Source organism: Cololabis saira, chromosome 8 (genome assembly GCF_033807715.1).
Source record: "Cololabis saira isolate AMF1-May2022 chromosome 8, fColSai1.1, whole genome shotgun sequence".
Lineage (NCBI taxonomy): Eukaryota > Metazoa > Chordata > Actinopteri > Beloniformes > Belonidae > Cololabis > Cololabis saira.
In genome coordinates this window covers 31,501-43,871 of record NC_084594.1, presented here as the reverse complement: position 1 = coordinate 43,871, position 12,371 = coordinate 31,501, and the positions used below count along the sequence as shown (strand labels likewise).

At 42.3% G+C, this 12,371-nt stretch overlaps 1 protein-coding gene across 4 annotated transcripts in view; it reads right to left on the bottom strand.

Moving 5' to 3' along the window:
* Positions 1 to 12,371, bottom strand: part of LOC133448208 (acidic mammalian chitinase-like) — a 32,596-nt gene extending 20,225 nt beyond the window's left edge. Inside the window, exons 1-6 of one of the 4 annotated variants that reach the window (XR_009782952.1) lie at positions 12,302 to 12,371; positions 6,686 to 6,717; positions 6,212 to 6,241; positions 3,614 to 3,818; positions 2,637 to 2,693; positions 2,384 to 2,549 (exon numbers count right to left, since the gene is read on the bottom strand). Coding sequence is in view for 3 of the 4 variants with exons in the window: in XM_061726534.1 (XP_061582518.1) it covers positions 2,384 to 2,549; positions 2,637 to 2,693; positions 3,614 to 3,818; positions 6,212 to 6,241; positions 6,686 to 6,704 (477 nt within the window). In the remaining variant the exon portion in view is untranslated. Of the gene's footprint in view, positions 1 to 2,383; positions 2,550 to 2,636; positions 2,694 to 3,261; positions 3,281 to 3,613; positions 3,819 to 6,211; positions 6,242 to 6,685; positions 6,718 to 12,301 lie in introns of those variants that run through there. The other 3 variants (XM_061726534.1, XM_061726533.1, XM_061726535.1) reach the window with 3 other exon arrangements.

Genomic DNA, 12,371 nt, shown 5'->3' with positions numbered 1-12,371 from the left:
CAGTTTATAAAACAATTTTTTTATGATTTACACGATCAAAAGCTTTGGAGGCATCAATAAAACACAGAAACATTGTGGAATTATGCCTATTATACAGATCTAAAATCTCCTTTAGAGCAAAAATACACATGTCGGTCCCATGTCTGGGTTTGAAACCAAACTGGTTATCAGATGTGAGGAGAAACCGTTCCAGCCTGTTCAGTAAGATCCTCTCCAGGATTTTGGATAAAATACTGGCTAAGGCTATAGGTCGATAATTTTCGCTACTATTTATTTTGCCAGCTTTGTCTTTAATAATAGGCACCAATACAACAGATAAAATGGAATCAGGTAAAATACCATGAACTAAAAACCCAGTAAAACAGATGGCAAGCAGAGGACAGAGTCTTCTACTTCCAAATTTTAAATGCTCTGCAGAAATCTTGTCCTTACCACATGCCTTATTATCTTTTAGCATCTTAACTGCATCAAAGACTTCTTGTGGAGAGACTGCCACATCTTCAGAGTTATCAATACTGCCCACTGTGGAGCTGTTACTCTTAACACAGTTGAACAGTTCATAATAATGTTTCTGCCACAACTGAGTCATTTCCTCTGGACCGCTTACACCATCAATATTCGTCGGCAGAGAGGTTTTACAATTATTAATCTTCTTAATTTCTTTCCAGAAATAATTTAAATTATCATTTTGCATTTTCTTTGCAAGTGAGTCAGACTTGATTTCATTCTCATTTCTTTTAATGTAACGCATATTTAAAATTTGCATTTGCCCGTTTCTTGTAATCAAATAAGGGACCATGTTTATGTCTACCTGACTCCACCCAGGCTTTGAAGGCCCTCCTAGCTTCAGCATGAGCCTCTTCAACAGATTCATTCCAGCCTGGCTTGGCTGTGTGTGTCTTGTGTGTCTTATACAGAGGTCTACTTGACACAAGGAGGGACTCTACAGTACGATCATACAAGGAGCACAACTCTATACCATGTTGCGGATTCTTACAGTTAATATCACTGCATATAACTGCATCTTTTGGTAGCTCCATATTACTCAGCAAGATGTCAGACTGAACATAGTATGCTTTAAGATCCTCCTCAGTCGACTTGGACCAATCTATTCTCCCTGCACGCATATCATTGCTCGTTGATGATAAAGACAAAGGCACATGATGATTATTATAATAATAACTGTTGAATGTGTTTTATTCTGCTTCTATAATTCCTGACTGGGTTATTAGCTACATGTGTTTACGGTTGATGAAACTTTGTCCTCGTCAGACGTGGAAGGAGTAACGTTAGGCCGAGCTGGAACGTTACAATCTCCAGCTTTAGGCTTCGTTATCGTCACTAATTTATCCTTCAGGTCGAATTAGTTAAATAGGAAATAGACAAGTCAATTTAGCAACAAATTTTTTTTCTTAAACAGCTAGCTAGCTGGTTTTTCCGCTCTAAAGTTGACATTAGTCACATGACTCACGAGATAATTATCTCGTTAATTCAGAGAAACGGAGCAGATATTTTTTATTATTTTTTATTATTATTGATACACAGTACAAGACAATCAATTTCCCTTCGGGGATTAATAAAGATTGAATTGAATTGAATTGAATTGAAGACTGTGAACACATTGTTTTTCTTTTAGTTGCTCCTAGCAGTCGGTACAAAAACAGTGTGCGTTTACACGGGAAGTTTAATTCCTCTTTAATTCAGAATTATAATGAAATCCAATTTAAAATGAGTAAAAATTACCACGTAAACACCTAATTCCCAATGAAAATGGCCATTCTGAATTAAACTTAATTCCGAAGTGAGTGGCTGGTTTATTCTGATTTTAAATACAAATAGATTAATTCCGCGATCATGTATACACTCATTTAAAAAGATAAATAAATAAATAAAAACAAAAAAAAAATGTATACACTCATTCCGCTTTAAATTAATTACGGTCTTTCTGCGCTGCTTGTTCCTTCGCCCGATTTTATTTTTTTATTTTTTATTTAAAAATAAAAAATAAATTAAAGAAATTAACAAATAGGAAAAGGAAAAAAGAATAAAAGAAAAGAAAAAAAGAAAAACAGAACAAGGCAAAAAAAACTAACAAAAATAATAATAATAAAAAAATTACCCTAACCCAACCCCCAGACCTTAAGAGGAATTGGAGAAAGACCATCAAACGTGGTTACCATGGAAACCTCAGTTTAGAATGACTGTTTCCATGGAAACCCGGAGGAGAATAGTTGAATTCAGAGTAATGAATTCTTACGGCGAGCAGCAGCGTGAACCAGGTTAGGGTTAGGGTTATGGGTCAAGGTTAGGGTTAGAATTTGGGGTATCGGTTAAGGTTAGGGTTAGGGTTAGAATAGTTGAATTCAGAATAATTAATTCTTACGGCGAGCAGCAGCGTGAACCTCGTCTTGTCCTCGGGCGGGCTGCCCTTGTGACCCGGAAACTGCCAGTCCACGTTCAGCCCGTCGAAATGATGCGTCCGCAGGTAACCGATAGTTGACTTGATGAAGACGGCGCGAGTCTCGGGTTTGGCAACCATGGCGATAAATCTGGTGGGATTAAAACACAAACATGTGGTAATCCAGTCACAAAAACAGTATTTGAAAAACAGGAAACAGTGTAAAATTTGAACTTACGGGCTCACGTTCCTGATATCTGCTCCAACGGAGAGTAGCGTCTTCAGCGCAGGGTTGCTGATGGCAGAAACACAGAAACAGGGTCTGACTAATACCTGGAACAATCACTACCTAAGGGTCTGACTAATACCTGGAACAATCACTACCTGAGGGTCTGACTAATACCTGGAACAATCACTACCTGAGGGTCTGACTAATACCTGGAACAATCACTACCTGAGAGTCTGACTAATACCTGGAACAATCACTACCGTCCCATAAGAACCTGGTAGTTTTTAACACCTGAGGGTCTGACTAATACCTGGAACAATCATTACCTGAGGGTCTGACTAATACCTGGAACAATCACTACCTGAGGGTCTGACTAATACCTGGAACAATCACTACCGTCCCATAAGAACCTGGTAGTTTTTAACACCTGAGGGTCTGACTAATACCTGGAACAATCACTACCTGAGGGTCTGACTAATACCTGGAACAATCACTACCATCCTATAAGAACCTGTCGTTTTTAACACCTGAGGTTCTGACTAATACCTGTTTTATCCCCTCACCTGTTCTTCAGGTTTCTCAGCTGAGCGTACAGCTCCTCACCTGTTCTTTAGCTGAGCGTACAGCTCCTCACCTGTTCTTCAGGTTGTTCAGCTGAGCCTACAGCTCCTCACCTGTTCTTCAGGTTGTTCAGCTGAGCGTACAGCTCCTCACCTGTTCTTCAGGTTGTTCAGCTGAGCGTACAGCTCCTCACCTGTTCTTCAGGTTGTTCAGGTAAGCGTACAGCTCCTCACCTGTTCAGCTGAGCGTACAGCTCCTCACCTGTTCTCCAGGTGAGCGTACAGCTCCTCACCTGTTCTTCAGCTGAGCGTACAGCTCCTCACCTTTCCTTCAGCTGAGCGTACAGCTCCTCACCTGTTCTTCAGGTTGTTCAGCTGAGCGTACAGCTCCTCACCTGTTCTTCAGGTAAGCTTACAGCTCCTCACCTGTTCTTCAGGTTGTTCAGCTGAGCGTACATCGCCTCATCGTTCCATTCCGTCCTGGCGACCTGGTAGGAGCTCGTGATCGTCGCCAGGTTGTAGATAATGTGCGTGCAGAGAAACGGGTCGATGTTTTCGGGGGTGAATTTCCCGGCGTCGGGTCGGAACTGGGCCCAGTTGGTTATGTGACACACCAGCTTGCTGGACGACGCTGAAAACCAGAGGAGGAAATTGATCAGTTCTGAACTGGAGACATTCAGTTATAGAAGCCGTGGTGTAAGCTTATTATACCACAGTTAAGAACCAATCAGATCATTATACCACAATTAACAACCAATCAGATCATTATACCACAGTTAACAACCAATCAGATCATTATACCACAGTTAACAACCAATCAGATCATTATACCACAGTTAACAACCAATCAGATCATTATACCACAGTTAACAACCAATCAGATCATTATACCACAGTTAACAACCAATCAGATCATTATACCACAGTTAACAACCAATCGGATCATTATACCACAGTTACAGTTTTTCACAATTGTTTAAACACATTTATTGGAACATCAGACACAATGTGCACAACCTGAAACTCATTTTTCAGGTGGCTGAACCAATCCTGCTGAACTCCAAGCACATTTACTGCTCTAGACTCAAATTCCCATTCCATACCACACATTTCTCACAACACTACACACAATTCCCAATACCCTGCACACTCTTCCTGAATTCCCTCTCTTGCTGTTCACACAGAACACACAGTCAATCACATTTCTAAACTCCAAAGGCTGTTGTGCAATATGCAATCAGCAATTTGCCATTGAATTCATATTCATTGATGAAGCGGTTCAACCTTGTAAAAAGAAGGCGCCGAGGGAGGAATATCATCGGCCAGCGTGCCATCACAGAGGTCCCTGGCCAGCGTGGAGGGAACATAACAATGTGTGCTGCCATCAATCACCACGGCGTCCTCCATCACCATGCCACCCTTGGCCCCTACAACCCTGCACTTCTTCTAGCATTCCTGGACCAGCTCTACAACATCATTGTCCAGCCAGACCAGATGGAGGACACAGAAGTGGTCAGGTTCGTTGTTATCTGGGACAATGTCAGTTTCCACCGGGCTGCTCTGGTCCGTGACTGGTTCACGGTCCATCCAGAAGTTGATGTCCTATATCTCCCTCCATACTCTCCCTTCCTCAACCCAATTGAGGAGTTTTTCTCTGCCTGGAGATGGAAGGTATACGAGAGAAATCCTCAGACACGGATCCCACTGCTGCAGGCCACGGAGGACGCATGTGGCGATGTCACTGCTGAGGCCTGTCAAGGCTTCATGCGGCGTTGTAGGAGATTGTTCCCCCGCTGCTTGGCCAGGGAGAACATCGACGTGGATGAGGTCCTGTGGCCAGCCAGGGATGAAAGGCAGGATGCAGCCTAATACTTTTGTTCTGTTTCTATTTTCTGTCAAGTTTTCATCCACAGCTTGCTGTGATGTCCAGTGGACTGCACATTTTGAGTCCAAATACTGTAAAATATTATTTGTTGTTACAGTAAAGAATTGTGTGTTTTCTATTTGAGTAGCCTATACATAAGAATACTATATGGTGATATATTACATCCAACAGCTGAAGGTGAAAAACTGAACATACAAATGCATGATTCTACTGAGGCATTCATTCATTCATTCATATAGTGTTTTCCATTCATACTATAGTGTCTTCCATTCTGCACATCAGTGTTCAGTGGGTGCTTAGAAATGTCAACTCAAATGATGTATGTGTTTGCCATTTGAGCAGGAAATAACATTTAGTGAAGAGTTAACACTGTTTTGAGGGTAGAGTGTGCTTTTGCAAGAGAAGTGTAGGATTTTGCATTTTGTGTGTGAGTTTTTTAATTTTTGTTTAGAGTTTTGAGAAAGTGAGGTAGTCTATCAGGAAATGTGTTTAAACAATTGTGAAAAACTGTAACAACCAATCAGATTATTATACCACAGTTAACAACCAATCAGATCATTATACCACAGTTAACAACCAATCAGATCATTATACCACAGTTAACAACCAATCAGATCATTATACCACAGTTAACAACCAATCAGATCATTATACCACAGTTAACAACCAATCAGATCATTATACCACAGTTAACAACCAATCAGATCATTATACCACAGTTAACAACCAATCAGATCATTATACCACAGTTAACAACCAATCAGATCATTATACCACAGTTAACAACCAATCAGATCATTATACCACAGTTAACAACCAATCAGATCATTATACCACAGTTAACAACCAATCAGATCATTATAACACAGTTAACAACCAATCAGATCGCAGGATTTCACCTTTCTGTTTTCTAATGGTATTTCTATGTGTCAGAGAGAGCAGGGAGTGAAGGATCATGGGTAGTTGCAGGGAGTGAGGGATCATGGGTAGTTAGAGTGAAGGATCATGGGTAGTGGATGGAGTGAAGGATCATGGGTAGTGGATGGAGTGAAGGATCATGGGTAGTGGCTCTAACTAATCGTGGCCTCTGATTGGTCGATATAAATGAGGAATAAAACCAGATAAAAGCAGAAACTCACCGACGTGCAGGGAGAGCAGGACGAGCACGACTGAAACAAGAAACAAAAACCAACAAAAACCATCAGGATACAAATACACGTGGTTATTCTGGTAATACGAATTTAGAAACATGTATTTAATAATCTGGTAATACCAACATAGAAACATGTATTTAGTATTCTGGTAATCTGAACATAGAAACATGTATTTAATAATCTGGTAATCTGAACATAGAAACATGTATTTAATATTCTGGTAATATGAACATAGAAACATATATTTAATAATATGGTAATATGAACATGGAAACATGTATTTAATATTCTGGTAATACCAACATAGAAACATATATTTAATAATATGGTAATATGAACATAGAAACATGTATTTAATATTCTGGTAATACCAACATAGAAACATGTATTTAATATTCTGGTAATATGAACATAGAAACATGTATTTAAACTTTAATTGAGAATAAAACAGAACTTTACCTATTTGGAATTTTGCCATGTTTCCTTCACCGCTGCAAACAAACATGGTAAAACAGGAGATTATTATTATTATTCCATATATTTTTGACGGTTATCGTTTTTTTTTTTTATGTTTTTTTTTTTTTTTTTTTTTTTTTTTGTTTTTTTTTTTGGGGGGGGGGGGGTGACGACATCCACTGCCAATCCAGGAAGCAGGAACACACGGAGACACACGTCAAGCACTGGAAATCTGCAACAAAAAACCACAAACAAAGCACGAAACCGGCACGGAGCCAACCAAAACAATAACAGCAATCGACCTAAATCTTGAGATCTGATCGCAGTCTAAGCTATCGCTACCGCTACCTAAACCCAAAAACTAGAGAACCAGCATGCAGGTGAACGCGGCGGCGGACCGCGACCCAGGCAATCCCCGGCCACCCGGTCCAGGCTGGACACGCGGCCAGGAGGCCCTCACCCTTCAGGCCAACGACCCCCACCCGGCAGGGGGCCAGCCTGCCCGGAGAGACAGAGCCGCCCTGGCCGCCGATGCGGGCAGGCGCACCCGTCCCCCACGAAAGTGGCCCTCCAAGACCAGAGGGGCGCCCCGCCGCAGAGGCAGCGGGGGGGACCGGAGACGGGCCCGGAGAGAGGGAACCCCCCAACAAGGCGACACCCGTGCAGGCCCGACAACGGAGGGCCCCAGACCCAGGCATCCCATTCATTCATCCATTCACCTATCCGATACCTATACTAATAATAATATAATATACTATACATAATAATAATAATAATAATAATAATAATAATAATAATAATAATAATAATAATAATAATAACCATCTTTGTATAATATAATATTGATAAATTATTAAGTTTTTGATGTCCTGCCAATGGAGGCTCAAATCCTCCATGGCAGGACCCTTCCACACCGCATTCTCACCGACACAGACACACAGTCACGCACCGTTTCCCCCTCCCCGGGGGGGTCCAGCACCGCCAGAAGGCACCCCAGGCTGCACGGCGAGCCCCGCCAGGCCCGGGTAACCCGACCCACCTGTCCCAGGCTGGTGAGGGAACACGGGTGATGTGGGACCCCCTCCCGCCCCTGGTGTTGAGTGCGTGTGATTAATGCCATAAAAACAGGGAGGGGGAGGGCCAAGTATCGATTGACACCGACCCCCCCCCCCCCTCCCGAACTACGTGTCCTTGTCAAATGTATTTATTAAGTGTTGAATGTGCAGTGTCTATTTTGCTGTTAAAACCGTGAGGCGGGGAGTGCCGGGCCACGCGGGACGGTGCCCCCCACGACCCGGACCCCCCACCCCTTCTCCTATGTGCGTATGAATCGTGTAGGGGGGGAAGGAGGGGGAGCGGAGGCCGAAGCCAGGAAGCAGGACCAGCAAAGCCGGCCCTGATAAGACACCCGCGTCCCCCCACCGGCCGTCCAGTAGACGGGGGCCGGCCCTCCGAGCCGGGCCAGGGCCCCACCGTACCTCCACGGGCGCCCCCGGCGCCGCCGGAGCTCCCAGACGGAGGGGGAAACGGTCCAACATCCTCCCATTCATACTGACAACATAAGACATAGATACCTGGGAATGGTGCCACCCCGCCGTCGCGCCCGCCCGTGCACCCCCCGGTCAGGGGAGGCCCGCTCCCCGGACCCGGCCCCACCCCCCCCCCGAGGCCACCCCGGCGGACACCCCAAGGGTCACGGAGTCCCCACATCCGCACGGGCACTTGGCCCCCGCCCAGCGACGGAGGACCAAGGCAGCAATGCCCCCCCAGCGCAGACAGCCACCCCCCACCCAGGCAGGGCCGGGCCCTCCGGGTGGGACCCCCATGTCCACGGCCCAGCCCCCCCCGGGAGGCCCGGAGACGCCCAAGCCACAGCCCCCCGCCCGAGCCCTCCCCAGCCACCCCCCCCACCGCCATGAGGCAACCCCCCCCACAGGCCCCCAGGGCCCCCACCGGCTAGGGACAGGGCCCCGCGGCCCCCCCCACTGCCCCCCAGGGGCCACCAGAGGCCCGCGCCCCAGACCCCCCAAGCCGACCCCCAACCCCAAGGGCTACGAGATCACCACACCCCCGCTCCCACTAGGTAACGAAGCCAATAAACGGGGACCACAGAGAGTGCAATTCAGCCGAATGTTGTTCAGTGGAGGCAGACATTATCTCACTACTAATATGATCTGATAAAAGATTCCTAAAATGGTTGATACATAAACTGGATTTTTGTTTCCAATTTACTAGAATGGTTTTCTTTGCGATACATAAGGCAGTGAGAACCCGGTGTGTCCAATTAGGATCTATTTGAGTGTCTCCCAGGTGACCTAATATACATATCGTGGGGCACACTGGGATTCTGTGGTTGATCCATGTGGATAAATCCTCACAAATCTCCTTCCAGAACCTCTGTACCGGTGTACAGAACCATAAAGCATGCATATAATTATCTGGGGTGTTCTCTGTGCACTGTGAACAGATATTAGAGGTGACAAAGCCCATCTGGAACATCCTTTGTCCAGTATAATGTATTCTATGAAGAACTTTGTACTGTATAAGTTGTAGGTTTGGGTTTTTAGTCATAGTAAACGTATTTAAGCATATTTGTGACCAAGAAAACTGGTCGGTATTCAGAGAGAGATCCGCCTCCCACTTGGAGATCGGGAGAGAGACTGAATCGTCCAGTTTAGACACTAACCTGTAGAGTTTTGATAACAACTTTAAAGTGCTTAGATTCAATAAATCTATTATCTTAGCGGGAAGTTGTAAATCTAATTGGCTAATTTTGTATGTTTTATTTATTATGGCCTTAAGTTGTTGATACTCTAAAAATGTATTCCTGCTAACTCCGTATTGAACAATAAGTGTATTGAAAGGTACAAACTGTCCTCCTACAATTACGTGCTGTAAGTACCGTATTCCTTGATCTCTCCATTGAACGAAGTTAACCATCTTTTTATCATTTTTCACGATGTCTGGGTTGTTCCATATGGGTGTACGGTCACATGGAAAAAGTGAAATTTTAGCTATTTTAAGAAATTCCCAACAAGCTGATAAAGTTGTGCTAATATTAATGCTTTTGAAACATTGGTGCCGTTTGATACTTTGACTAATGAATGGTAACTCTGAGATTTCTAGTTCATTACAAAACACTTGCTCTGAGTCCAGCCATTGACTATCTAAAGGATGATCTTTTGACCATTTTACAATATACTGTAACTTACTGGCTATGAAGTAATACTGAAAATTAGGTAATTCTAAACCTCCATATTCTTTGGATTTTTGCAATGTCTTTAAACTAATGCGTGGAGTTTTATTTTTCCACAGAAAATTTGATACATATGAGTCCAACGATTTAAACCAGGAAAGAGGGGGTTTGAATGGTATCATTGAGAAAAAATAATTTACTTTTGGTAAAACCATCATTTTAATGGTGGCTATTCTACCCATGAGTGAAATGGGGAGAGAGCTCCATCTGGAAAGATCATCTTCTATTTTCTTTATAAGCTGAACATGATTTAATTTTATTAACTCTGACAGCCTAGGGGAGATGTTTATGCCTAAATATCTAATGTTCCCTGATTGTAATTGAGTATTTGTTATATTCCTAAAATTGCAGTTAACACACAAAACAGTGGATTTAGACCAATTAATAGAATAATCAGACAGAGATGAAAATCCCTCTATAAGTGCAATTGTCTGTGATAGTGAAGATCGTGAGTTCTGGAGGAAGAGGAGTACGTCATCCGCATAAAGACTTATTTTGTGCTCTAATATTTTACATTGTATACCTTTAATATTTTGATTTTGTCTAATAGCTGCTGCTAAAGGTTCAATAAATATTGCAAATAATGAGGGAGAGAGAGGGCAACCCTGTCTAGTGCCTCTTTGCAAGGTAAAACTTGTAGAGATTTGATCATTTGTCCTTACACGTGCCTTGGGAGAGCTGTATAATATTTTTACCCAGTCAATGAAAGATTCGCCAAATCCAAATTTATGCAAAGTTGCCAATAGAAACTTTCAATTTACCTTATCAAATGCCTTTTCCGCGTCTAAGGATATAATAGTAGTCTCCTGTTTATTGATACTCGAATAGTCTATAATATTTAATAATCTGCGAATATTAGTAGACGAATGTCTACCTTTAATGAAGCCTGTTTGATCCGGATGTATAATAGAAGGGGTGACTCTTTTCAGACGTTCAGTAAGGGCCTTGCTGATTATTTTAAGGTCTACATTTATCAATGAAATTGGGCGGTAGCTCGATGGGAGCAAGGGATCCTTGTCCGGTTTTAATAAAAGACTAATATTAGCAGAGTTCATATTTAAGGGTAAGCTTTTATTCTCCCTAGCATTTAGAATCATTTTATAAAATGTTGGTGCTAATATGCTCCAGAATTCCTTGTAAAATTCAGCTGGGAAACCATCTGGGCCCGGAGCTTTATTATTGGGCATATGTTGAAGAGCTTCATGAAGTTCTCCTATTGAGAGCGGTGAGTCTAAATTCATAACCTGTTCCTGATGTAACTTTGGCAGGTTAATTTCTCCAAGAAACTCATTAATGGATTGATCAGATGGTTCAATTTGTGACGAGTATAATTTATAGTAAAAGTCTCTAAAGACTGAATTTATTAAACAAGGATCATGTGTAACTTCCCCTGACTGGTCCTTAATAGATGTTATGGTTGTTTTTTCTTTGTTTATTTTTAATTGATTGGCTAAGTATTTTCCCGATCTGTTAGCATGTGCAAAGTTTTCCAGGCGAAGCCTTTGTACTAGAAACTGTGTTTTTGCGTCAATTATTTTATTTAATTCTATTTTAGTTTTCCTTATTCTGTTAAGGATACGTTCGTCTGCAGAGGTCTGGAAGGCCTCCTCTAGCGTCTTTATTTCACATTCTAATTCTTTTGTTTTTAAGTTGTCTTTTTTTTTTCTTATTTGAAGAAAAGGAAATTATTTTACCTCGCATTACTGCTTTTCCTGCTTCCCATAGAACGCTCGCTGATATTTCCGGCTGGTCGTTATTTTGTAAAAATATATCCCATTCTTTCTTAAAAAAATTAATAAAGTCGGGGTCTTTGAGCAATGATGTATTAAATCTCCAAATTTTGGAGGATGATACGCTCCCCCTCTTCCCCAGAGTGAAAGAAACAGGTGCGTGATCGCTAATAATGATTGACGGTTTATCGTTAACGGTAAAATATCGCCCATTCCTAACAGGAACTACGTTGCAGTAAAAGATACTTTTTACTAAACGTAGTTTTGAATCTGCAGCAAAGATACGACTGAATAGAATTATTCCCTCGTGCAGTAGAACATCATCTGTTTATAAACCGATTCTAAATTGTCCCAGTGATTTTACATTAAAGCTAATGTGATCAATCAAATCTGGATAATCGATACAAATGTCAAGAATGGAACTGATTCTGACGAAGTTGAACCTCATCACACGTTTTAGCATTAAAACCTTACGCTGCAGAACAATCTCCAACAACACAGAACGACAGTCGTAACTGTAATAACATATATAAACTCTGATAACTAGAAACAGATAAACAGCTCAGAAACTAAAGCAACTATAGAAATCTACTGAACTAAATGTAACGGGTACAAATGCAGACGAGTCGTTACCTTTTCCTCCGAGGGAATGGAAGCAGAAACTACAGCAGGAACTTCAGCTCAAACACACGATCAACATTTA